Source organism: Gastrolobium bilobum, unplaced genomic scaffold (genome assembly GCF_033153095.1).
Source record: "Gastrolobium bilobum isolate Gb01-03AN ecotype WA unplaced genomic scaffold, APGP_CSIRO_Gbil_v1 utg98293, whole genome shotgun sequence".
NCBI classification, from domain to species: Eukaryota; Viridiplantae; Streptophyta; class Magnoliopsida; order Fabales; family Fabaceae; genus Gastrolobium; species Gastrolobium bilobum.
Window position 1 is genome coordinate 25,818 of NW_026898522.1, and position 26,715 is coordinate 52,532.

The 26,715-nt window shown below is 32.6% G+C and overlaps 4 protein-coding genes across 5 annotated transcripts; all 4 read right to left on the reverse strand.

Annotated features, from left to right (window-relative positions):
- Positions 1–4,098: 4,098 nt before the first annotated feature.
- Positions 4,099–7,008, reverse strand: LOC133317035 (uncharacterized). The gene is made up of 4 exons (XM_061518830.1): positions 6,647–7,008; positions 5,450–5,894; positions 5,234–5,349; positions 4,099–4,635 (listed from the first exon to the last, which is right to left on the reverse strand). Exons 1-4 carry the CDS (start codon positions 6,975–6,977, stop codon positions 4,220–4,222), a joined length of 1,308 nt encoding a protein of 435 aa, XP_061374814.1. The 5' UTR covers positions 6,978–7,008; the 3' UTR covers positions 4,099–4,219.
- Positions 7,009–10,549: 3,541 nt separating this feature from the next.
- On the reverse strand, positions 10,550–12,244 carry LOC133317028 (protein JINGUBANG-like). Its single transcript, XM_061518821.1, has 2 exons — positions 11,684–12,244; positions 10,550–11,290 (listed from the first exon to the last, which is right to left on the reverse strand). The coding sequence occupies exons 1-2, from the start codon at positions 12,242–12,244 to the stop codon at positions 10,550–10,552; spliced, it is 1,302 nt and encodes a 433-aa protein (XP_061374805.1).
- A 3,085-nt stretch (positions 12,245–15,329) lies between these two features.
- LOC133317029 (ALA-interacting subunit 1-like) lies at positions 15,330–18,498 on the reverse strand. Its single transcript, XM_061518822.1, has 8 exons — positions 18,426–18,498; positions 18,021–18,079; positions 17,832–17,906; positions 17,610–17,726; positions 17,387–17,457; positions 16,303–16,603; positions 15,910–16,199; positions 15,330–15,387 (listed from the first exon to the last, which is right to left on the reverse strand). The coding sequence occupies exons 1-8, from the start codon at positions 18,496–18,498 to the stop codon at positions 15,330–15,332; spliced, it is 1,044 nt and encodes a 347-aa protein (XP_061374806.1).
- A 1,636-nt stretch (positions 18,499–20,134) lies between these two features.
- LOC133317026 (tRNAse Z TRZ4, mitochondrial) lies at positions 20,135–25,676 on the reverse strand. 2 transcript variants are annotated; one of them, XM_061518819.1, is made up of 14 exons: positions 25,377–25,660; positions 25,158–25,247; positions 24,938–24,982; positions 24,742–24,796; positions 24,488–24,531; positions 24,186–24,405; positions 23,929–24,128; positions 23,492–23,757; positions 23,261–23,403; positions 23,105–23,178; positions 22,234–22,384; positions 21,981–22,200; positions 21,230–21,884; positions 20,135–20,538 (listed from the first exon to the last, which is right to left on the reverse strand). In XM_061518819.1, the coding sequence occupies exons 1-14, from the start codon at positions 25,518–25,520 to the stop codon at positions 20,221–20,223; spliced, it is 2,625 nt and encodes an 874-aa protein (XP_061374803.1). In that variant the 5' UTR covers positions 25,521–25,660; the 3' UTR covers positions 20,135–20,220. The 2 variants fall into 2 exon arrangements, with proteins under 2 accessions (XP_061374803.1, XP_061374802.1); XM_061518818.1 differs by having other exon boundaries at positions 21,981–22,384; positions 23,105–23,155; positions 23,256–23,403; positions 23,929–24,405; positions 25,377–25,676.
- Between the last annotated feature and the right edge of the window lie 1,039 nt (positions 25,677–26,715).

Consider the following 26,715-nt stretch of genomic DNA (forward strand, 5'->3'; position numbering starts at 1 on the left):
CAGTAATTATTTTGACTTTTTAATTTTAAAGATAATATCCAAACACATACAGATAAGGAAAATGTTATACTTATTACCTATTTTTCTTACTACTTGTTACTACCAAATCTTAACCGTTGATTTCTGTCAATCTAACGGTTATAATTTATTACAAATTAATAATTAATTAATAAGTATGATCTCATAAATTACAACCGTTAGATTGACGGAAATAAACGGTTAAAATTTAGTAGTAACAAATAGTAAGAAAAATAGATAGTAAGTATAACCTCTCCCGAGAGATAATAGGTACTTTATTTGATTTCTTTATTAAGATGAGGGATCTTTTGACTCCCGTGTAAGTAGGGGGGCTAAATGAGCCAGGGCCTTTACAGGGGCCTTTGGCTCGGCTCGTGAAAGCCTGAAGGTTACATGTCTAAAATTGATTGTTGGAACAAGGCTTGGACTTGTATAAAAGCTCGTTTAATAAAAAGGCCTCAGGCTTCAATTCAAATGCTCGGCCTTAGAACCTCTCAGGCTGGCTTAATATAATAATTTTTATTTTTATTTTATATTTTTTATACTACTTGTATAGTCTTCTCTCTCTTCTCAATCCATTTCATCCTATTTTATTAATTAAACATATTTTTTGAATGATTTTGTTTTATATTATGCTGTTTGGATATACATTAAATTTATGAATATTTATGGAATTACTAGTGTTGTTGATTGTATATTTTTTTTGGATAAGTTTTTGTTGTCTTATTTTTTTTAAATAGGCTAACCGGCTAAACCAGAATTTTAATTTTTGTAAATAAGACAGACCACAGGCTGGAATTATATTCATAACAGGTAACAGATTTGGTCAGGCTGACACATTTAAACACAGGCTTAGCCTTTTAAGACCAAAGCTCGGCTCGGCCCGTTAACACCCTATGTGTAAGACTAAGAAGTCCTATTTCTTATCTTAACTATTGATTTACGTTAATCTAATGATTATAATTTATTGAGTTATATTAATTAGTTAATTATTAATTCTAAATAAATTACAGTCATTAGATGGGAGTAAAACTTTTTAGTCTTACAGCATAATAAAAAATCCCTCCTCTTTTATTAAATAGATGAAACCAGAGTATGTATTTAATTTGTTATATTATTCCTTATGTTCTTATAGTTTCACTAGATTTCCAAATAAATTCCTATATTTTAAAAGTTTTTAATTGAGCCTTTATACTTCTAAAATGTTTTAAATAGATCCCATAACAGCTGTTAAGATTTGCTAAATTATAATGATTTATTTGAAAACTCAAATAAATTGTTAGGACATATTTAATTGTGCTTTAAGTTTTTAAATAGATCCCTATAATTTAACAAAAGTTGATAGAGACTTAACAATTATTTAAAAGTCTATTAAAAATATAGGAAGTTAGGAACTCTATTAAAAACTCTTAAACTATAAAAGCCTACTTAAAAATTTAGTAAAACTACGAGAACCTACAGAGTAATTTAACATATTTTATTCTCTTAAATTATTTCTTTTTGAAAGTGTAAGTGCTATTTTTTTTTAATGAATTACAGTGAAAAAAAAAAAGCTTCAATACAACATGAAAGATAAAAAACGTGTTGACAATGCCACGTACACATTAGTGGATAAAATATGTCAAAATTTGAATTTCTGAGTATATAAACATTTTATTTTATTTTTAGATTTTCTTTATTTTATTTTTCTATAATGGCTTTTTTTAATACATATAATGGAATTTTTTTTTTTTGTAGAGACATATAATGGCTTTTCAACTTGACTATTTTTGTCCAACTATTTCATAATCTGAAGAACATTTTTATTTTATTTTATTTAAGACAAGTACAGAAAATTTAAAGCATTCGCAAATTATTTAACAGTTATCAATGTTGTCAAAATCGAGTTTCTACGTATAAATAGAAATCGAGTTTTTACGTATACATGGAATGAGGTGGTAGAAACGTAAATCGTAAAAATAATACGAAATATCAAGTTTTTACTACTTGAAGTCAAGATATAAAATTGGGAAATTGTTTTCTCCAAATGTAGGAGATAATTATCTCATGTCATAGAGACATAAAAAGACGTGCCTGCAATTTCTTTTTCTATTTTTATTTTTCTTTAACTTGTGGGTTCCACATTTCTTGTTAGTGTAGGAAAAAAACTTCTCATGTTAAATGAGAGAAGTATTACCATATATATATATATATATATATATATATATATATATATATATGGGTTTAGTGAGTATCAAGTGACTTGATGTAAATTAGGTCCAGTGCATTATATTCTCCCGCGAGAATATAGTGCACAAAAATTTTTGCTTATGTTCTACTGGGAGAACACCTGCAGAACACCATTGCAATATTTTTGCACTATATTCTCGCGAGAGAATATAGTCAAAATTCACTCGCTGGACAGTCCAGTGACTGAATTTTGGATTTTCCCTATATATATATATATATATATGAGGTAGGATCTTTTGACACCAGTGTCAAATTTGAATTTTGACACCTCATCTAGGAGTCATTAGATCAAAAAAGATCAATGGTGTCACATGCTTACAAATCAGAGTCGTCGATATTTTTTGATCTAATGCTTCTCAGATGAGGTGTCAAAATTCAAATTTGACACTGGTGTCAAAGGATCCTACCTATATATATATATATATATATATATATTACATTTCTGTAGCTGTTGTACGTGCAGTAATCAAATACTTGTCATATACATACTTGAAAGCATTAAATGCAAGGAATCATAACCATACAAAGGATGAAAGCATTAAATGTGAGGAATCATAACCCTACACCTGTCGTTACTGTACATAAGTCGGCTGCAGAAATTATTATATATATATATATATATATATATATATATATATATATATATATATATATATGAGTTTGGTGTTTGTCATTTTAAATGACATAAGTTATGTCATTTTAGGAGAGAGATAGACACAGAAAAACGGAAATCATGAGAGAGAGAAAGTTGGTGGTTTTTTTTAATTTAAAATTCAAATTTTCTGTGTCTGTATCTCTCTTAAAATGACATAACTTTCTGCCATTTAAAATGACAAACACTTTTCCCTATATATATATATATATATATATATATATATATATATGGGTACGCTTTTTCTGCAATTACTGCAGATAAGTTATCTGCAGTAAACCCAATACGAAGTCGTATTGGGCAGAAATTATGATATTTTTATAATTTTAATTTATTTCAGAGTTATTATAGTCTTTATAATTATTTTTTAATCTTTCAATTCCAAAACAACGTCGTTTTGGGAGTAAATGCCGATAACTTATCTGTAACTGCATATATATATATATATATATATATATATATATATATATATATGGGCAGGATATTCTTACACCGGTGCAAGAGTTAGAAGTCTTACACTCAATCTTGACCATTGATCCACTTGTATCCAATGGCTCACATTATTAAAAAATCAGAGTCCGACAAGATTAATAGTGTAACTTACACTGATATAAAATGATCCTGACCCTATATATATATATATATATATATATATATATATATATATATATATATATATATATATATACTCATAAAAGTCACTACTCAAAATTTAATGAAAAATTTCATATTTAAAAAATATAAATCATATAATTATATAAGACATAACTCTAAAAACACAAAAATAGAAAATTGAATTAAAAAAAAGAAAAATAGGGTTTATTAAAAAATAAAATAAAATAATTAAATTTAAATATAAACGCAAAAACTTACGTTTCTACCTATTATTACTTGCGTTTTAACATGACAACAATGCTTACTACTGCGGCCATCTCAAATGACTTTGAACTGCTGAAATTTTATAAGGTGCAGAAACAGGTAAATAAAGTACTTGATAATTTATTTATTTTCATATTTATATATATTGTTAAGACAGAACTTGTTAGACAATAAATTAGTAATACGAAAGATTACTGATACATAGGAACGAACACTGGCAATCAAGTTAGTCAGACATGAACAACTGTGGGTAAAGAAGAGTAGCTTGCCTGTACCAAAAAAAAAGAAAAGATGAGTAGCTTGAATTTCAAAAAGGAAAAGGGCAAGAATCATTAAAAAAACTACATCTTAAGCCAAATCAGGCTGAAGCAACAATTCATACATAATACAGGTACAAAACTTCCTTCTACTACATCATACCCGTGTCTAAGCAACTCTAAATTATTGTTCAGATATCTGTAAATAAACCATCTGAGTGTATCCATTAAATACAGAATTGTCAAATTTGGCCAAACCAAGCCTTTGGAACAAACCATAACGCCCATCTTCAACAATAGGGCTGGGTGCACGAGCAGGATCATATCTGGTTTGATGGGTGAGGGAAGGTCCAGCAACCGGAGGGAGTTCCCAGTACAAATCAAGAATAGATTCAACAAACCGGCTATTCTGGAAATGTTGTGCATAAGATATTGGCTTATTACTATGATTGAAGTTATCACGCATGTAGCCTCTAACTCCCCACCATGCTTCACCTGGCCCACAGAGTTCTTCGATATCAACTGTTTTCTCCCAGAATTTCTTCCTTCTTGATCTGATCCTAGCTTCATCACTGTCTTTAAAGCAACTGTGTCCCCCACCTTAAATCAACAAAGGAACAAAAACACAAGTTAATTTCCTTATCAGGTTTAAGTTACCACATACCTGTAATTCCTAATGCTGATAGAATAATATATTAAAAATTGAAAATAGAGAGATGTAACCACTATAAGGATTATCAACAGCTGTCCGGAACCAACCAAAGGTTTTCCAATAATTGGATGCTGGACCGTATGCCAACAACACCTATCAAAATATTAACCTCAATAATTTTGCAACCAAAACCAAATATTGAGAAAGTTTTCTGGTATTGAGTAAATCAATTTTTATGTTAAATAGTGCAGAACTCATTGATATTTTCTTCTGCTTTCCTGAATTAGGTCTATAGTTTCTAATCCCTCAATCAGTCTAACATAACACATCATTCCCTCAAGTCAAATATTTCATTAGTCTGGCCAAAGCCTATGCCCATCAAGAATCGATAATTGAAACCTATCAAGCTTTTGTAACTATGTTAAGACGAAATATAACACTGACGCATGTCTATTATAATATGAAAATTACATGCATTTCTTACTCAAACAGGTAGAAAATTCAGTAAAATACAGTAATTCAATAGAAAAGTGACAGTTTACACACCTCTTATATAAAATTGATCACATATCTGCCTCAATGAATAATGGTCACCAGTTCCAGTGTCATAGTTATCCTCAAACACAAGATGCCGAAACCCAGCTTTCAAAGCTTGTTCAATTCTGCTCATTAAGACATATAAAATAATAATAATAAGCAATAGCAATTTCATCAGAAGTACTCAACTATTGAATCATGCATCTCAAAGATCTAGTAAGTCACCTTTTGAATTCATTCTGATGGTCATCAAAAAATATAAGAACCCGACTAAGGTCTGCAATCCCATGTTTTTTCATCACTTTTGGCCAGTCAACACTTCCAAAATCCACAAAGTCCTTTCCAGCATAATAGGTACAGTTACCATCAACATAGGCAGGTCCCTTTTTCAGATACTTTTCTGGATGCCTAGGCGAAAGAGAAACAATTGGCGTGTCTGGCATAGCCTGCCGCAAAACCCAAGTTGAATGTCCCTTGAAAGCGCCACTCTCGATCATCAGATCTGGCTTCACCCACCGGGTAATAAACCAAAGCCCAAAGCTGTGGTCAAAACCCATCCCATACAAGTTGTTTTTGATTGGCCGGGTTTCATATATAGGAACAAACTCTTCTAACCCCTTAAGCAGATCTTTCGATGTCCATTCTACAGTTTTACCATGTTTCGATCTGCCTTTACCAAGGATAAGATTATAAGTATCCCACAACAATGAACTGTATGAATTAAAGATTTCAAAATTAAAAACAAAGAACTTGAAAAAACAGGAAATAAAATTGCCAATCCGGGACTTGCATTATTAACATTATATCACGCAGCATAACCGAATTTTCCTCTCCAATTCTCCACAGTCAACTAAATGCAACTTCAAACTTCACTGTTTGAAGGGAAACGAACCTCACTGAGAAATCAACATTTCACTCTCAACTCCAAAGTGTTAAAATGATAAGCTTGTGCATAAAATATTAATTTGGCCACAAAACACTTTCTTAAATTTGTGTTATGTAATAATAACAGTAATTAATAATAAATAAAGACCCAAATTGCTATCTTTGAACTGTTGGCTTGTTTAATATATACTCTTCCTACGAGTCTTCATCCGCATTCAAACGAACCCTAGAATAATGCCAAACCCTAAACAGCTGTTCACGAACAACCAATCAAGCAACAAAATGGAATTGGGTTCTATTAAGGATCAGGATCCGGAAACAATAAATTGAATTATTAAATATAATTTTTTTTTTAAAAAATATTCTTTCTTGATGATTTAACATTCAACCAAGTGGCATTTCATTTGAGAGATTCCAGAAACAAGAAACGCCCAACTCCCAAGCTAGAAACTTTTTCTCTCGATCCAAAAGAAGCCTAATAAATAACAAACCCCCAAAATGAGAATGAAGGGATCAGATCAGCGCAAAGAAACTTACACCAGGGCACGCCGAGAGCTCCGAAATCGGATTCGAGGCCGTCGAGGCCGTAGAAGCCGGCGCGTGAGACGGGATCGGAGATGCAGACGAAGCGGCGAGAAGTGAAGAGGAATAAGAATGCCAAGAATATGAACAATGCAATGGTGGCACAAGGCCAGTAGTAGGAGTAGCCACCCATTCGGGAAATGTAATTGGAAACCCTATTGGTGGCGAGAAACAATATGTTCTGCTGCTTCCTCGTCTTCGATTCATCGCCGTTGACGGCGGCGTCTTCGTCGTCGTCGCCGCCGTGAGAGTTGCCGCGGCGTAAGGAGAGTGCCCGCTCCAACATCTTGTCGACAGAGTGATGGGTATGGCGGTGTGAGGGTGACGATAACTTTGGAGATGTCATGCTTTTTTCTTTATTCTTAATTTTACTCTTTTTATTTTAACTAACTATTAGACACACTCTCATTTATGTTCTACTCTATAATTAGGGATAAATTAACGTCAATTACTAATCAATTTAATCTTGACCACAATACACAGAAATATATATAATGGGCATAATTTTTTTAAGAAAAAAAGATAGATTTTTTTTTTTTGATAACAAAAAAAAGATAGATTACAATACACAGAAATATGAAGATTTGATTTGGCTATCATTTGAAGGACGAAAAGATGGAGCCTCAGATACTTATAATATAGAGAATTATTTTATTACACTATCACCAAATCATATTTTATCATGTTATAAAATATTTAATTATCATAATACTCATTTTTGAAATTTTAAATTTTGATAATTATTATTTAGAAAATTTATAATAATATATTACAGGAAAGACACCTAGAGCCTGTTTGGATCCTCTTATTTTTAAGCTAGAAGCTACTTATAAGCTAAAGCTAAAAAAAAAAGCTTAAAAAAAGAAGCTAAAAGCTGTTTGGAAATTACATAAAAAATTTAGCTTAAAAATTACTTAAAAGCACATATTTCAAGAAAATTATCTCTCTCTCTCTATCTTTATCATTCTTCATTTAAAAAAAAAAGCACACAATTCAAGAAAAACAGATAAGGGCTAAAAAAAAGCTCCTCCTTGGAGCTTTTAATTTTCAGCCTTTTCTTCATTATAAAAAAAAGAGCTTTTCGTTATAAGAGCTTTTTCCAAAACCTGTTTGGCCTAGCTTATGCTTATAAGTAGCTTCTAGCTTAAAAATAAAAGGATCCAAACAGGCACCTAATAGATGATTCCAGATTTCCAATCAATTACGGAGTTAGAAAGGGATTAGGTGGACAATCATCACCTTAAACTTTGCCTATGGTAAATTAATTAACAAAACTATTGAGGATTTATCTTATTATGTACTTACCTCTGTCATTGTCAATTTCAATTACCTTCTTATCATTCTCGTTACTAATATTAAGAGGTGTTAAAATAGGTTAAGCTCGTGAGTTGACTGCAATGTTCTAGATTTAACCTTAATTAATTGGGATTTATAAGCTCCAAAACCATATGATTTATAGGACTAGATTAAGACTTGTTCGCAGGTCAAATTTTTTCCTTTATCAAATTTTTAAAAAAATAAAAATAAAATACATATATATTATATAAATTTAAATATATATAAATTATAAACATAATATCAATAAAATTAAAATTTTCAGTACTGTTAAATGGTAATATATTTCAATAGAGAATTTCATTTGTGTATTAATAAAAATAAAATTTTCTATTGACATGTTATATATTCAAATTTGCACTGAAACATATTATATACAATGTACTTGGTAGTTTTATGAATAATAAGTAAAGAGGTTTTTACAACGATAGTAGTTGAAGAAAATTAATGATTTAACTTTCAAATATATAGCATATTAAGAAAAATTGTTCAATACTAGTATTAAGATTTTGTTGATGATATTCTTTAACAATGAAATTTAACAAAGATAGTAAAATTTATTTTTTATTATATTATTCTTTTTTATATTTTCATTTGTGTATTTGTATATAAATATTGTTTTATTAAGAAATTTAAATTATTAAAAATTTATATTTTGTATAAAATAGTTACAAAAATGTTAATTGTTTATTTGTTAAAATAATTTTGAATGTATTGTATGTGATAAAAAATAATTTTTTTTGAAATTGTAATTTTTGTTTAGAACTCAGGGTTTACTCGAGGCATAGAGATTACCGAAGTAGCTTTCACTTTTAGTTATAAAGCTTTTTTCTTGATTACCAAAAAAAAAAACAGTTTTTTTCTTACATATAACTAGTAATCGAATTCCTATCAGTATGCTTAAGTGACTCAGATATCTCTATTAATTGTGCCAAATTTTGTTGGTGAAATTGTAATTTTAGATAGCCCACTGTTTAACCCTAACCATAAGGCTTTCAGCTCATGCGAGCTTTTATTACCGTGGATCATTTGATTCTATGAGCTTTTTACCCTAACTTGCACGGGCTAAAATATAACGGAATGAACTTACCCTTTTTTACAGCTCAAATTACTTACTATACCACTTTCCTTATATTAATTTTCAAATAAAGTAGTTCTCTTTAAATAATTTTAATATTATTTTCAATAAAGCTACGTTATATTTTGTTCCTTGCTATCTCTAGAAAAGCATAAAATAGAAAAGAACAGAGCATCTATGAATAAATGTTTAGTGGGTTACAGTTTCTAGTGGAATGCTTCTGATAGATGCCTACTTATTGAACACGTGTTATTATTATCATTATCATTATTATTATTATTATATGACTTTTATTTCATATAATAATATATTTTTCAACTTATATGTTATTTTAATAGAAAGCAACGATATGTATTAAAAGGGTAGTACTGTGAGTTATTCCTTATTTGACAAAGAAGGCACCGAAACAGTCTAAATTGAAGGCAAGAATAGACTCTTAAAAGAAACTTTTCCACAGAAAAGTTCAGAGTAATTTGCAAACACAAGGTGTTATGGTGTTACGTTAACTCTTCATCAATATAACTAGCATATCTTTCACTTCAGTTATGCTTACTCTGCCATGGTGTGTCTGGGAGCTCTGTTTGGATGCAGGCGTAATTCCAATTCCATTGTAGGCTATCTTCTATCAACTTTGGTCACCATATCAATTCTTTGCGTTTTGCGTTTGCTATGTTATGGCATTTACCGGTTACTAAAGAGAAGAAATTCTAATCATGGTGGTGGACATCCAAACGGTGGCATAGAAATGCAATCATAGAACACAAGGCATGGCCAATAGATTCTTCTACCTAGCGCTCTGCTAATCATGTAACTCATTCAACAAAGAGCTACAATACCTCTTTTCTTTTACAAAGTTTGATTGTTCATCAAGTTTTGGAGTATTGTATTATAAAATTGTAGTTTTCTCTGGCAGTTTTAATTATTTGATTGCATTTTCCAACTAGTATAAGCTCATTTTTTTTTTTTGGTAAAAAGTATAAGCTCATCATTTATCTGTAATTATATTATAAAACCTATCACATTCCCCAAATTTTCTAATCTCTGGCGCCTCTCAAATTAATTGTTTATTCTCATAATTTTTAGATAAATGGGGTGACAATGATTACTTCTTCCATTGTTTTCTATTTGTTTTTTTAAAACCCTTCATCAAAATGACTAGAATATTATTATGTTTATTAAGACAAAAAAAGAAATGATCATGGAGCAAATATTCGGTGAACCGGGTTCATGTGGGTCGGGGGTAAAGAGAAAAAAGAAGAGAGAGAGGAAAAAGAAAGAGAGAGAAAAGAATATGCAATTAATTTCCCAGGACAAGAGTAGTAATTTTATAAAAATTTAGAAGGCTAAAATTGTCAAAATTTAAAGTTAGAGAAGATTTTTGCATTTTGCTTATTGAACTACTTGGGTCAAGCGTCAAGAATACAACAAAAACTACAAACTAGTGCTCATTGAAGTCCCTTATATAGTTCAAAATACTTTACCCCAGCTTGTGATGAGCACTGATTATTCACATTCTTGGTATGAGTGACTCGCCAAACTTTCAAGACCCCATCAAGGCTACCAGTGCAAATAGTGCAACTATCTTCATTATCTTCGACCAAGCGTCCTCCTATGAAAGCAGTTACACACCTAATTGGCCCTCTATGACCAACCAAAACTGCTAGACATGTGTGTTGACCATCTTGTTCTCTACCCCAAACCCTGCATGTTGAATCAGCTGAGCCACTAACTACATATTTTCCCACACTAGCTAGGCACATTACTGCATGTGTGTGCCCTTGGATTGACCCACCATATTGCAATTGCCCTGCAAACCAACCCTTTAGCCAATAGTGTATGTAGCCATCACTGCATCCACCATACAATATCCCTCCATCCTGGGTTAGTGTCAAGGCTTTCACAGGGGAATACTTGGCGTGCAGGGTTACTGTGAGAGAATGAGGCTGGTCATGGCTACAAAAATTTCTACGCCAAACTCTGACCGTGGCATCATCAGAGGCAGTGTAGACAACTCCATCATCAGCCACAATGATGGCATTGATTGGCTCAGGGTGTGCTTTGATGGTCTCTATGCATTTCAAGTCTGAGATTCGCCACACTTTCACTGTTTTGTCAAGGGAAGCAGTGTATAGAATGTCCTCTGCTGTGTTAATTGCCATTGATGTGATTAGCCCCTTATGCTTCATCTGTTAAAGTGATATCAACAATTGCATCTAAGATCAGTGATTATGAGTCAATTAATTAACAAGTGACATAAAATTATGAATATATGGTTTGATAAGCCTTGGCTCATTGCACTGCTAAACTCCCTGAATGGTATGAACTATGAAGGGCAATAAGTATAATAGAAAAAGTAACCATAAATTATTACCTAACCAACCTAATATCTTTGTATGTGGGTAGACAACATTGAATTATTTCAGGACCTAGTGTCAACATTATCAATAAGCAATAAATGCGTGCTTACTGCTAACAATATAGAGAAGAACAAAATAATGAGAAATGAGTGTTCTTATACATTGCAGGATATACAGATAAGAATTTTAACACTCATATTTAGAAATCTAACAGATACTTACAATCTTGTCTTTGCCAGCAATGTAGCTCCTGACATAGCCAACTGTCTTTGGGATGGTAGCCAATCGAACATGCTTCAACAATTTATCCCAAGTTTTTCTCCAAACCCGAATCTTGCCATCACCATAGGCTGCAAAAACTGTGTCATGGGAAGTCTCAAGGGCCACAACCCTGCAAGCCTTGGTCCTAAGTTGTCCACATTCAGTGAAGTCAGGGAGCTTCCATACCCTTACAAGATTGGAATCAGAGCCAGTGTAGACTAAACCATTTGATGACAAAGCTATAGACAGGATCTGACCATCGTTTCTGAGGACAGAAGAGGCACAGTGGTAAGTGGTTTGAGGGTCAGAATCAGAGAGCTTGGTGGTGGGTAAGGATGAAGGATGAAGAGGAGAACTTTGGAGGCTGCGAGAAAGAGTAGGACAATAAGAAAGGCGAGGTGGGGAGTGAAGTAACTCTGAGAAAAAGGTTTCTTTTGTAGAATGGCTTCTCAAGAAGTTGTTCTGAGTTGTGGGTCTAAAAGCAAATGATGGGGTTGTATCAGGTGAGTTGGAGGAGTCCATTGATCAGGTCATTGATCTTGTTCTTCTTCACTACTAAAAAAACAAAGAAAGACCAATGGTGGTTATGACTTAACGTTGTGAATGAAGTAGTTGTGAATTAGAGTGGTGGTAGATGTTTGCTATAACTTTGTTTATTGCAATAGTTGAATAGTATATAGTAGATGCTTATGTATTAAAGATATAATGAGCATTGGTCCATTGGCTGGCAATGTTGTTAGATGCAGCATTAGTTGCAATAGCCCCTATATGGGGTTGTAAATTTGTGTGTTTTCTTTGTCAGTGTGGCAGAGTTGACATGACCTCTTTTACTTCGGGAAAAAAAAAAAAAAAAGATGATAACAAATCAATATGAAGCCCTTTGATAATGAAATGCATAAAGTGGGTTTGCTAGAGGAAAATACGAACTTCTTTGGACAGATTCATTTTCGAAAATTATATTATATTATGCGAAATTAGTCTCAACTGATTCCTGAATTACACGATGGCATTAATTACGAGCTCTCTATTAATTGGCTCACCAAATGGTCTGGAATTTGGCATCATAATTTTCGTAACTTCCATTAATTATATTCAATTAAATTATTCTTTTTATTTTATTAAAAAAAATTTATTCGATAGTTCTCTGAAAATATCAACAATAAACAATGATAAAATTAAAAAATAATATTTTAGAATGATAATAACTTGAAATGAATTAAAAAAATAAAAGAATATGAATTTGCTTAGGAAATTGGCAAGGAGGAATACATAAATAAATGTGCAGATACGTAAATAAATAGCAGTTGTTGCGGAAGCCGCCATTCCCGAAAATTCGGAAACCCTTTTATGCTTTTTCTTGTCGATTGCCTATATGCATGAAAGGTCACTCAATGCTGTCAAAAGGTTGAACCCGTTAATCCAAATTGGGTAATGATTACGAGGGACATTGACCATGTTGACACTCCTTTAATAAAAAATTATCAGATTGTTACGCCAGAATTTTTTTTGGCAAAATACCACGTCACAACTTCGCTGGTCTGACAAGCGGGAATGGTCTGGACACGTGTCAGCATCTGAATGGTCAACCATTCTCGCTGGACTGCCCAGCTAGAATGCTGACACGTGGCAAAAGTACAGACATCCAGATAATGCTTGTACTTTTGCCATGTGTCAGCATTCTGTCATTCTAGCTGGTCAGCCCAGCGAGAATGGTTGACCATTCAGACGCTGACACGTGTCCAGACCATTCCCGCTTGTCAGACCAGCGAGATTGTGACGTGGCATTTTGGCAATTTTTTTTCTTAGCGTGGCAATACAATAATTTTTTGCCTAAAAAGTGACAATATGGTCAAAGTCCCTGATTATGAAGCTGGTAATTTATTAAGAGATTCAATTATTATTTTAATATAGAAAAGAATATTATAACAATCAATTAGTGTTACACCAATGTTACTATCAATCAATTTCACCATTAGATCGATTATGTTGATCCAATGATTATATTTATTTTTATCTTTATATGGTTATGATTCTTAATATTTAATATTTTATATTTATTTTCACCTTTGTATGATTATAATTTTTCATATTTAATGCTTCACATTAAATATTTAGAATTATAACATATAAAGATGAAAATAAACATAACCTAAAATTGATTGGTAATAACACTAATTAGTTGTTATAATATCCTATCCTTTTTAATATTTAAATTCATTTTTAAATAAATAATGTATATATCCACGGGGTTGATATTTATAAACATTATTAATTAGTAATATAATTAGGGAATAACATCTGTCATTTTAAAAGATATAAGCTTATATCATTTTAGATCCTAACCATTAATTTCTATCCATCAACGGTTATAATTTATTGGATCAAAATTATTAATTAATTAATAACAAATTTGGCCCATTAAGTTTGACTCAATAAATTATTACCATTAATGGACGGAAATCAACGATTAGGATCTAAAATGATATAAATTTATATCTTTAAAAAGATAGATGTTTTTCTCATATAATTATGTAACTATTTGAGAAAAAATACCAGCAGGCGCAAATAAACCTGGCAACTGGAGCCAGCTTGCCGCACATGTTCCGCACCGACCCTGTTCCCCTTGTCTTATAAAATCAACTTCATGTTTTATTCATTTTACTTATGATTTTATACTAAATATAATTTAGAAAAAAAATTGTTTCACAGTACAAAATAGTTTATGTTAAAAGAATTAGTATTTCTCGTATTGTAGGAGATAAATTATTTCCTACATGGATGTGAAGTCTATATGGGCCTATGTGAAAAAAAATAAAAAAATATGGACCCTAAATATTTTTATATTTGTGTAGAAAATAAAATTATTTCCTATAACGTAAAAATATATTAATCCCTATGTTAAATACAAAATCGACTATAAATTTTTGTTTAAGTTATTAATTTGGATAATTATTTCATATTCCACCCATAATATTTAAACCTTTTAATTAATTTCAATTGGCTGTCCTTTAAATCTGTCGGGTCTCGATTAAGATATTAACACTAATTTTTTAAGGGTTCATTTTTTCTACTGTTAATGTAGATCATTTATCTACATTGAGCCTAAAACGACGTCGTTTTGAGACGAAAATCAAGGTATTTTTGTAATTATAATTTATTTCACGGTTATAATAGTCTTTTTCATTATAATTTTTTAACCCAAAACGATGTCGTTTTGGGAACGAATGTTTGTCTACATTCACTTTAGAAAAGTTAAAGCCATTTTTTAAGCTTTGAACTTTGATCTTGTTCAGTGAATATGCGTAATTTGCTTAGTAACGTACCTAACCATGTTCATCATTTACTATGCTTTTCAACATGAGAAGCAGAACACAGTTTTGCCCAATGAGCATACAATGCATATTGCATGCCGATTTTCGGATCAAAATTTGCAATATATATAAATGTAAATGAATGAGGAACGTATATATATACACTCAGGTTTCAAGTTCTTTACCTATTCAAGAACAAACAATCAAACCTCGTCCCAGAGCCTTTGCCACACAAAGAACAGATGACAACGGAAGATAGTCAATTGTCAAACTTAAGAAATAGGAATCATCGCATATCATTTTATATTCACTGGATTTTTGTTCCATGACAAGTAGGACGGATCCCCAAGAGGTCTGCACATAGAACATTATAGCCATGTCAGCTCGCAATTGCTAAGTAGAATAAACATAATTATTTATCAACTTTTCTCTACTATCTACCTAAGATCATAATCATGATGTGGATAAAGTGTCTAATTTAGTTTAAATATTAGTGTAAAAGAACTAATTCAATCCAAAGAATAAATTGTTAAGTGAATGATTTTTATATTTTTGTAACGCATTCTCTCACACAAAGGTGGATAATGCATTTATTAAATCGAACTCGTAACCTCATGATCAATATCATAAAAAAAATGAATTCAATTCAAAAATTTAAGATGTTAAGTGAATTTTTTTTAATGATTTTTATTGGAAAATAAATGCTAAATTTTGAGAAAGAGAAAAAAGGGTTACAAGCACCATACTTCCTTTATATTGATTGTGGAATTTTTTTTGGGACAGAGGCAATACACATCAAATAAAGTTTAAAATTCAGAATTAAGTGTGATTATAATTGAAAGAATGTATGAGCATAGTATTTAGTTATACTTTTACCTTGGCTTGATGACATAGAGAAGTATGAATCCTATAGCGCAGAACAAGGATAAGCCACCAACGAAAAGGTATGCCATCCCCAAGAAGGGATTTTTGCCACCAATCCAAGTTGTGGTTGAGAGAACCAGCCTCTTATAGCCTCCAAACTCGTATGTGTTGTAATTGTTCTCTATTACTATTTCTATCTCATCATTAACTTCAAGGTCAGCCTCAATCTTCCCATATAGTTTTCTGAAAGTTGGTAATGCTGCCGTTCGCATCCACACAATGAGATCCTCTTGTTCACTCAACTGGTGCATATATATATGCCACAACACATATATAGCTTATTTCTCAAGAAAAACAAGCAAACAAAAATGAAAAATGAAAGAAAAAAAAGAAAGAAATATTTACAGGTATACTCTCATTGAGTTTTGCACCACCAATCAAACCTCTACTCTGAAAATTTTTTGGATAAACATTAGACCCAAATTTGGACCCTTGGTCACTCCCCCATGCTATGTTCTTTTTGTTGACAGTCAAATCCTTGTTCTTCATTGAAAATCTGTATGTGTCATTGAACAGACTCCATGCAATTAGGCCACAAGGAACAATTGGTTGACTATTTTCTGTTTTGTCTTCGGGAAAACAATTCCCTGTCTCCCCCTCAGCTTCCTTACTCCACAGTTGCTTGTCGCTTCTACTCTTAACATATCTGCAACAATAAAATCCAATATCATTTTTCTATATTCATATATATGGAGTTCTGCACAACAATAAATAACAATTAACAACAGTTTATGAAAAGTAATCTTCATCAGGGGAAGGAGATAATCAAGAACAGCTTAGACAAGGAATTGCTGTGAATAACTAAAATAGAAATCCTTTAAGTATGAATATGAGTTTCTATTGTTCCAGTTAACCAATATGCAATTTAAAAAGGGTTCATCTAATCTCACGTTGTAGATATTTTATACTGGAGACACACATGTGGTGAGCCCCACTATTTACCCAAAAAAGAAAAAGAATGTCACTGTTTTTTATGGGTCTATAGGAGATAAAACTACTCTTATGTTGCATAAGAGTAGTTTTTCCCATTTAAAAAAGAACAATGCATCAAATATCAAATGCACTTAGAGCCTATTTGTTTGGGCTTATAAAAAAAGTAACTTTTATTTCTTTCTTATTTTAGAAGTATTTTTTATAAAAGTTAAACCTATTTATATTTTTATATAAATATTTAATATTTTTAAAAAAATATTTGACTTTTGACTTCTGCTTTTTTTATAAGCTAAAATTTTTAGCTTCTTAAAAAGCAGGTTTTTGACTTTTTTGTGACTTCTACTTTTTTTAAAAAATAGACATCCAAACGAACGAATTTAAAGTGAGAAGTGCTTTTTTTCCTAAAAAAAAACAAATTTTTAAGAGAAAAAAACTCATCCAAACGGAGCGCTAAGCATATGGAAAAAAGAAGATATCACTTGTAAATTGCAGATACCTGCGATGGTTCTGATAGTAATTATCAAGCTGATAATAGATATAAATAGGAGCTTGCATTTTATGCTCAACCTATAAAGTTTACAACAAATTATTTCCCATCAGTTATCAAACAAGGATATGGAACTGGAAAAGGTAAAAAAAAAAAGGGCAAAACACATTCTCTACAACATTGGAATAGAGAAGTTTATTTTAAAATGTCAGGTTAGAGAAACTCTACTAACAATCCATTTTTGGGTGCAGGTCTTGTTCGATTGAACGTTTTGAATATATGCCAATGCACTTTCAGCTTGTGAGGGAGGAAGGCATTTATCGTCATATCGGAATATAGCTTCTTCCACCTGCATCAGTATTTCTTGGTCAATATAACATTCAGTTTCAGCATCCAAATTTCATTTGACACTATGTAAGTATATATATGTATGGAAACAACTACGAGATGTTACACTCTCTGATGAAAACAATGAAGCAAGTCCAACAGGAATGAAGATGATTCCGATGGCAGTAAATGTGGCAATGACCTGGGAAAACAAAGATGAAATCACTACAACATTAACAAACCAGAATCCATGCCTGAAATTGTTGCATACGTATGAACCAGTAGTAAAACTAAAATGAGTTATGATGTACCATACCCATCCCGGTGTTAAAATTGGTTTCCATGCAGGAAGTTCTTGCTGTGAGAATTTTGAATCTACCATTAAAAAAAAAAAAAAAAACCTTGTATGAGCAATAATGCAACACAATTGGCATGTACAAACTTGGCATTGAGCAATTGACCTTATAAATATAACAATAAAAGATGTTGGATTGACATTTAGTTTTGTTTAACGAATTAGACATGGCAAGTTCAATGAAAGTAACAAATAATAATTTTCTTGGAATGAACCATTGTTTGAAGCTACCCCACGAAATTAACATACACGACGTAAACACATATAATATAGAATGGCGCATGCATGAAGAAATAGATAACGACGTACAGCATATTCATAGGAAGAAAACGAAAGAGGACATATAACAAAGTGAAGAACACACACATTTGGGTTTCTTGGAAGTGGAAGTAGATTGTCCATCTTTGCCAACCGCTATGCTTTTTTGAGGCATATCCATGATTGTTGATCTTAGGTTGATAAAAACACGAAATAAAGAACGTGATCAAAGATAACTTGTTAAATAACTGAGTCTATGCATATGGATAGATAGATAGATAGAGAATAACTGTAAGGTAGTTGTCGTTAAGGTTTGAAGAGAATGGAGGACACTGCGTCCGTAAAACAGTTATCAACATCGGGGGACCGCACAATCACATCGTTGAATTGGACCATTTCCCTACAGGAACTACCGCTAATCCCTCCTAATACGTGAAAATTAAACAGTTATCTTTACGGGCACCTTGGTCGTTACTCAATTTTAATACACAATGTTTTCAAAAATATTAATAGAAAAAGTGTTTCTCATTTTAAATGACATAAAATTATGTCATTTTAAGAGAGAGACAGACATAAAAAAAAAAATTATTTAAAATTTAAATTAAAAAAAAAATCATCTACTTTCTCTCCCATGATTTTTATTTCTTGTGTCTATCTCCCTCTTAAAATGACAAACACCAAACCCAATATTAATTAACAATCTCATAATTTGGTAAAGTAGCTGTACCGTTGGGATCTATAAGCCAATTGTGTTCCCTTCAGGGATAGAGTCACTATATGGGTAATACCTCTAGTAAAGGTAACGACCAGGCTATAAAGTATTGTTCCAAGTCTAAAGCAAGCATTTAACAATGGGGATTGGGTGTGTGTATGTGTGACTCAATGTAAATGGGCAGAATAACGATACATAAGATATCCTCCTTATGTGAGGGAGGGGCATATTTATAGGGGAAAGGAGATCCTCATCTCCCGTGGGTTGGTGAGGAGGGGGTCAACCTTCCTTGAGATCAGTCGAGGGGTGGTTGCATCACTGTTATGATAGCAGTGACACAGTCCCTGCGCCTAGCGATATGCCTGGCGATATCAGCATATGACACTAGGGCAGTTTCCACTTATGGTATTTGGGGCGATCTTTCAGGTAGTTAAAGTCCCAAAGTGAGACATTTTCGTGTCTCACCTAGGGAGTAGGGAGTGCAATTGCCTATGAGGCAGAAGAGTTGGAAGACTGGTGGGGCTGACGTGGATAAGGTGAAAAGATTTTGGGCTTAAGCCATTGAGCCATTGTGACGTTGAGCCATCCGGAACACAGTAGCCAATTAACAATTAAATTTATTTATTTTATCTATTTATATATATACATATATTGGATGACTTTTCATTAAATAATTTTCTATTTGTATGTGTTTGATTTTAATAGTTTTTAAAATTATTATTAAACAATTTATTTTCGAAAATGTAACTTGCATTTATATTCATGTACCCTACATTAAAAACTGAAAAACCTCACTAAATGTAATTTTAGCTGAACTGGTATACTTATTATTATTTTAGGCTTACAACTCCTACCACCTGTCTAGTTACTTTTGGATTGATCTGAAATCAATGGCAGTTATTATTATTATTATTTTTATTATTATTATTATTTCAAATTGATCCAACAATAACTAATTAAAAAATAATAATAAACCTAAAATGGTAGTAAATATAATCACCCTTTAACAAATAATTTGAACACACTCGAAAGTGCACCCAAGGGAAAAAATCTAAGAACGGAAATCCTTTTTCTTATGTTGGAAAACTGCAATGGCAATCCATGGATAAAATGAACCATATTGCACGGCCTGATATAGTGATATAATCAGAATATGCAAACAAAAATAAATAATACAATTGAGTCATTTTGTTAAAAAGCTGAAGACACAGCATCTACGACATCATTTGATTCGTCAACTATCATTTCATTTCTGAAAAGTAATTTTAAATATGGAAGAACCTTGGGAAGCAGGGGCAAATCTGCGATATTGATACTCATCATGTCAAATGCAACACACGTTTTATGCATGTGTTTTTCATCGAGTACAGGAATTTTTGGATATCTTTGGCTGAAATGAGTAAGTATGATTCGATATGCATTAGCAGAGTTTCCCATTTCTATAGCTTCATTTGTGGTGCTGTGATTTTTGGCTATAGCCTCCTCTACCAAAGCATCCTCAAAAGTTGCCTGCATCAATTAGCTAATGTTAAGTTAGATTGCACCAATGATGGCATTAAGCAACGAACAGTCCTCTACAGAGTTAGATTGAGTTTACATGGACTATGTTGAAGAGAAAAAAAAAACTAGCATGGACGATAATATATATTGCTGGACTTAAAGCATTGAAGGAATTAAAGCAAAAGGATTATAAATAAGATTATTATTTTATAAACAAAACAAAGAAACATGTAATTATTCAATAAAAAAAAATTATGTTCCCCAAAGGAATCATTCAAGATACAAATTCTGATGTAAGCCAGAGAAAATCCAAGTTTGAGAAACAGAGTGAGGAAAAAGAAGCTAAAGCTTTGGTTCTACAGGGCAGAAGTTAATTCATGTGGAAGCCGGTTAGTTTGACCAAAGATTTACCTCTTGGACCAAGAAATTCTGGATTTAAGGCTTGTGTATCATTGTTGGATCTGAAATATGGATAACATTACTAACATTTGAGATTGACTTCAACCAGCCCATCCCACCCCACCCTAAAAAGGGAAGACTATAATACTCAAGACTGCATACTTGTGCAATAGTAGCCTAAAAACAATACCTAATTCTCATATTGATCTCATTCCATATCCATTCAAGATATTCCCAGCAAATGTTAATGCTAATGCATTACAAGCTCAGACAACATCAATTGATTTATAGAAACACTTGCCTCATGTATAAGTACTGTTGCACCTTGAGATGCTTCTACTAGCTCTGGGCAGGGCCTTGTGTCACCAGAATATACAATCTTCCAGCCAGGTATCACTTTTCCGACGCTATTAACCCTCTCTTCTGCTTTTAGAACAACACCAAATGCCTGTGGGCAATGTATAACGGGGAAACTAATCAAGGCCTTCAGACCAGCTTCCTCGATTACCTCCTTAAATTTCTTTAGGATAGGAGAAACTGCATTTTTGTCAACAGGACTGCCTGGTCTTTTCCAATAGCTTTGCATATGTGATCCTCTAGCAAACAAAGTCGAATCAACTTTTGATGCAATTACTTCACCATTATTATTGTTCACATCCTGAGAATTAACTGGAACTCCATGGAAGCCATCCTCAAAAGCATCCAATGAAGCTTCCGTGGTGTGCTTGCAGTCAAGAAACAACATATCTAAATCTTCGAGTCTTTGGTATGCATCTAAATATCTCTTAAGCAGTCTTGGTCCTACAACAAGAACTGGTTCATGAGGCACCCCTCTCAGCAAATCACGGCGCAAAGCAAGAATCCTAGCCAAGCCAGTATGGTGATCGGCATGAATGTGTGAAATCCAAATGCACCTTAAAGCTCTCACAGCATCATCAGCACCACTTACACCATATCTGTTTACAAGGGATACACCAACCAACAGTTTATATTAAAAGAGCAAATAAGTGCAGTACTATAAACATGAATGTTAGGAATCTGGATAGACTTGCCTTCTTTTAAGTTGTCCCAAGGTTCCTTCACCACAATCCAAAAGCAAACTTCCCTTGAAAAAAAGATTTATATATATTGAGCTTACATTTCGGTACTTCGATGGTTGGGATGACCCAGTTCCAAGAAGAACTATCTCCAAGTCATCTCTCCTTATATTTTCCAAACAAGCAGGAATACCATCTGCACACAGCCATGGCTCCTCAATCATCATCTTATGATCTGCCACAGGTATTAAATCTTCCTTTGTCTGACTGGATTGTTGCCAGAGCTGACTTACATGCTGAGCTGCTTCCACAACCTCTGGAATCTCTGATAGTAACTCATCAATGATTTCGGAGGAAGCCACTGTAGTTGGAATACAAGTTCTATCCAACCCAATATGAGCATAAGGACGCAGAGTAAACTGTATTAACATGGAGCAATATATCTATCAATATATGAACTTGATAAAAGCAAGACATAAAGAACCTAGAAGTAAAATTGTAGTCCTAAGGTGACAAATGTATCCAGGAGATTGTTGGAGCAGCACCTATCAAGGAGAAGAAGTGATGGAAACTCTCCTAAGGTGATTTAGTCATGTGAGAAGAAGATCAATAGAAGCTCTAGTTGAAAAGCGGATCAAGTGGAAGACCTAAGAAAAGAATGTGCTCTAAAATATTAAAAGTTTTACAGAAATTTCGGATACTTTAAAATTTGCTTCAATGTATTTATTATATTTTTTGTCATAAGTATAACAGGTCCACTAGAAAATCATTCTCCACAGATTTGACAAGAATGCCATTCTTATATTCTCTCTCAGTGGTAGACCCAAATAATTAAAAGTTGTTCAAAGACAAAAAGTTAGAACGTCAGAAACTCATTAAGTTAAAAATCAGATGATTACTACTTAAGCTTGTGTAGCACCATTAGGTACAATCATAATGCTCTAAGTTATTAACAATAATAGTCTCTTCTTTTTCAAAAGAATTTTCATCAATAAATCTTGTTATTAGCTATAAGGAGTTCATAAAAGGCATGGAGTATCACAATTAGAAGCTATACAGACTCCAAGAAAATTATTTTGACTTCAATGAGAACAAATAAGTTAACAGCTAGTCCACGACTCCACATCAACCTTCCATACCTTGAGAAGATTTTCAGCAGAAATGGCTTCAGAAAGTTCTGAACAAGAACCCTGCAAAAGAATCAAATCAAACACTTTAATAGACTCATATGAGTCTTAACAATCATTGTCCAGGAAAACAAATTTCCTCCTCTAGCACACTCTGACAAACCTCACTTGAAGCAAGAGAGCCCGATTTTGAGCAATTATGATTTGAAAGAGACCAAAATCCTGGAGCTGGAAAGAGTTGAGGACACAAGTAATTAAGTCGTGTTGCAATTCTTGCACTAGATTTCAAAATGGGAATCTCTACATTCTTCCTGCAAACAGCATGAGCAACCAGGAGTAATTCTAATAAAGCAGGTATGAGAACCAGAAAAAGGACTAGAAAGAAAATTAACACCTTACTTTTCATGTCCAGCCATGATATGCTGTGCAGAACCAAATTTCTTCATCCATTTTTGGTAATTTGAACAACTTACAACAGATGCAGGAGTTAAGTGAATTACACACGTCTCACTCTTACTAGCCTCTGGCAGGTTGCTCACTTGATCACCATAACTAGCAAGTGGTTGTACAGACATTAATGCTTCCAAATGAGATTCTGTTGGGCAATCGACAAGGAGTACAATGGGACCAGGAACAGAAGGACCCAAGACATCACTTGGATGAACCTATTGTGGCAGACAACAGTTACTTAAGATGTATTGAAGCCCGTCAAATTAAAGTAAACTAAACCATGTGAAATTGTAATTGAAATCTATCTGTCTCAAATTCCAATTCTTTTTCTAAATTTCCTTCTACCCTGGTTTGGGTAAATAATGTATTACAGTTTTGAGACTCACCATGATATTCTGGCGATCAGATTTCACTGAATTTCCAAGTTGCAGTTCACGATACTTTGGCCCAGGTTTGAGACCAAGGGCCTTAGCTTTCTCTGGATCAAATTTTCCCTTGATCTCAGGCAGTTCACAAAAATATACTACAGACATATCACCAGGCTTTGAGGCAGGCTGCTTTTTTCCATTGGAGGAGTCAAGGGTCTCTGGACTATGATCCATCCTCTTTTGTGAAGGACTCTCAGAAGGTGTCAGGAATTGACCTTCAGAGAGGTTTGGTTGTAGGATAATGGCCGATATTTTGACCACCTCATCATCAACAAGAACAATGGGATCCAAAAGCTTACTTTGACACAGCACAGTGGACTCATCAGTGCTGAAGATGGGCCCAAAGCTCCTTGTGTGAACCATGGCAGCATTGGGAATAAAAGATCTCATGGCATCTACTAAATACTTAAAATCTGAAGGGCCCCATACATTGATCTGCAAATTAAAAGAAACTATCATTTATAACAAATATATGTGATAGAGATGGAGGATTATATGAAGTTAATCTGCTACTTACAGACATCCCCTCTTCTCCTATGCCAGCCAAAGTAAGCAGTAAACCTGTGAGTTAAAGACCAATTATGAGTATTTCAAAGGCTCTTCTCGTTGGATCGCTAGTTTAAATATCAAATTTCAGTAGTTCAGTAAAGCATAATTACAATTTAAATATCAAACTTTAGTATCTTAGTTAGGAAAATATGCTATCTTCTGCCTTATATTATATGGAAAATGACTAAAACCACAAGATTATTAATAATCCTAGACACAGACCTGGAAGCCCACCCGCAGTCTCAGAACAGACTCGAGAAAGAAATATGTGATCAATCTGAAGAAAGATGAACAACAGTAAGAATACGAAATGCAAAATTGTAACAAAATATCTTTTCATGAGTTCATAATAAGTAATGCTTAAGATATAAAATCACATTAGAAGAAAAAAGTTGTTCAAGTTCAAGATATATAACACCTTTGATAACTTTATCTTATGCTCCGTGCAAAACCGTTGTAGTCCCTGAATGAAATACAACATAAATTCATTTCAATAAATCTTTAGAAGGCATTCATTAAACATTCAATGATAAAATATAAAAAAAAGAGTTAGACAATAAACTTAAAGACAGACAGAGATAAGAAAACAGATAATAATATCATAGAATATTCTAATGCAACTCTCAGACAAGACTTACCTCCCCTGCATTGAATATAAATCTTTGTTTATCAAAGAAAAGCAGTACTGCAGGTGAAGTATCTTGAGTATCCATTCCAGTTCCCAATATCTATGGTTCACACCAGAAGTAAACAAATTTGTAAATAGAAATCTTCTGCTTACCATAACAAGTTAAAATACAAAAGACATCAAATTACTATGAACAATCAAATTAGCAGAAAGAGATTTAGTTAGTAACCTGCACATATGATATGGTATTGATGGGATTTAACTTGCGAGATTTCAATTGCAAGTGCTTCTTGGGGAAATCATTCTTGTCTCTGCCTTCAGCTCTTTTCTTGTTGAAACCAACACCAACGGAGGTGGTTTCTTCCACTTCCATTGGCTTCGTGGTTTCTCTGGTGATGTTTCTGCGACCAAGATAGAGAGCGGGAACTTTACGGTGTCGTCTTGAGGAAGAAGAGGCGAGAACAGTGAAGAGAGATTGGGATTGGAAACGGAAATGGAATGTGGGTTTGGAGAGAGAAAGAGAAGGAAGGAAAAGATGACGAAAGTTTGAAACTTGGGCCATTGCGTTTAATTGGTCTTTACCGGTTAAGGGTTTTAGCCATGGGGACGATTAACCCCCCTCCTCATTGTTTTTGGTTTGGTTTTCTAATTTCACCATCTTGATTGGGTTCCATTTATTGGGTTCAATCAACGATTATATTTATTTTTATCTTTATATGTTTATAATTTTTTATATTTAATGTAAAAATATTAAATATAAAAGTAAAAATAAATATAAAATATTAAATATGAGAAATCATAATTAAACAGGTTGACAGGGGTTCGATCTCTGGCCGTGCGTATGAAAAAGACTTTGTTAGGAGAGGTTTATCCACTTAATGTGATCTCCCGCCTCGAAAGGATTAGTCTTCGGCTGTCGGCTGGAGGATACCTTGGAAAACCAATATATATATACATATATATATATATAACTGTTGGATCAACATAATTAATCTAACCATGAAATTGATTAAAAGTAACATTTGTAATAACTCTAATTGGTTATTACAATATCCTTCTCTGTTTTTCTTTGCCGTTTTTTATTTTTATTTTTTCTCCTAAGATTAGGGGTTTTTTTTTTTCAAATATAAAGTAAAGGACGATTATATTTATTACATGATTGATTACCATTAAATTATTTTGAAATCAACAATTAAAAATTGAAAAAAATAACTGTCATTTATTTTAGATTGATCCAATTGTAACTAATTAAGTAGTAAAAATAATAAAACTAAAATGGTGATAAGTATAATCATTTTCTATAAATTAATATAATTAGGTTTTCTTTACGAGAGAGATTATATTTATATCTTTTTACTTACAATCTCTTATAATCAAATCTACTGTTAAATTAGCAAAAATGAATGGTTATAAGAAATTGTAACTAAAAAAATGGTAAATATAACCTTCCTCTTTCTTTATCATTATCGTTGATAAAGTTTGACCTTCTCATTTCTTAAAGGAAAAAATGTTTTTGCAGTTACTGCAAATAAGTTATCTGTATTTAAGCATACAAAAAAAAAAGTTAT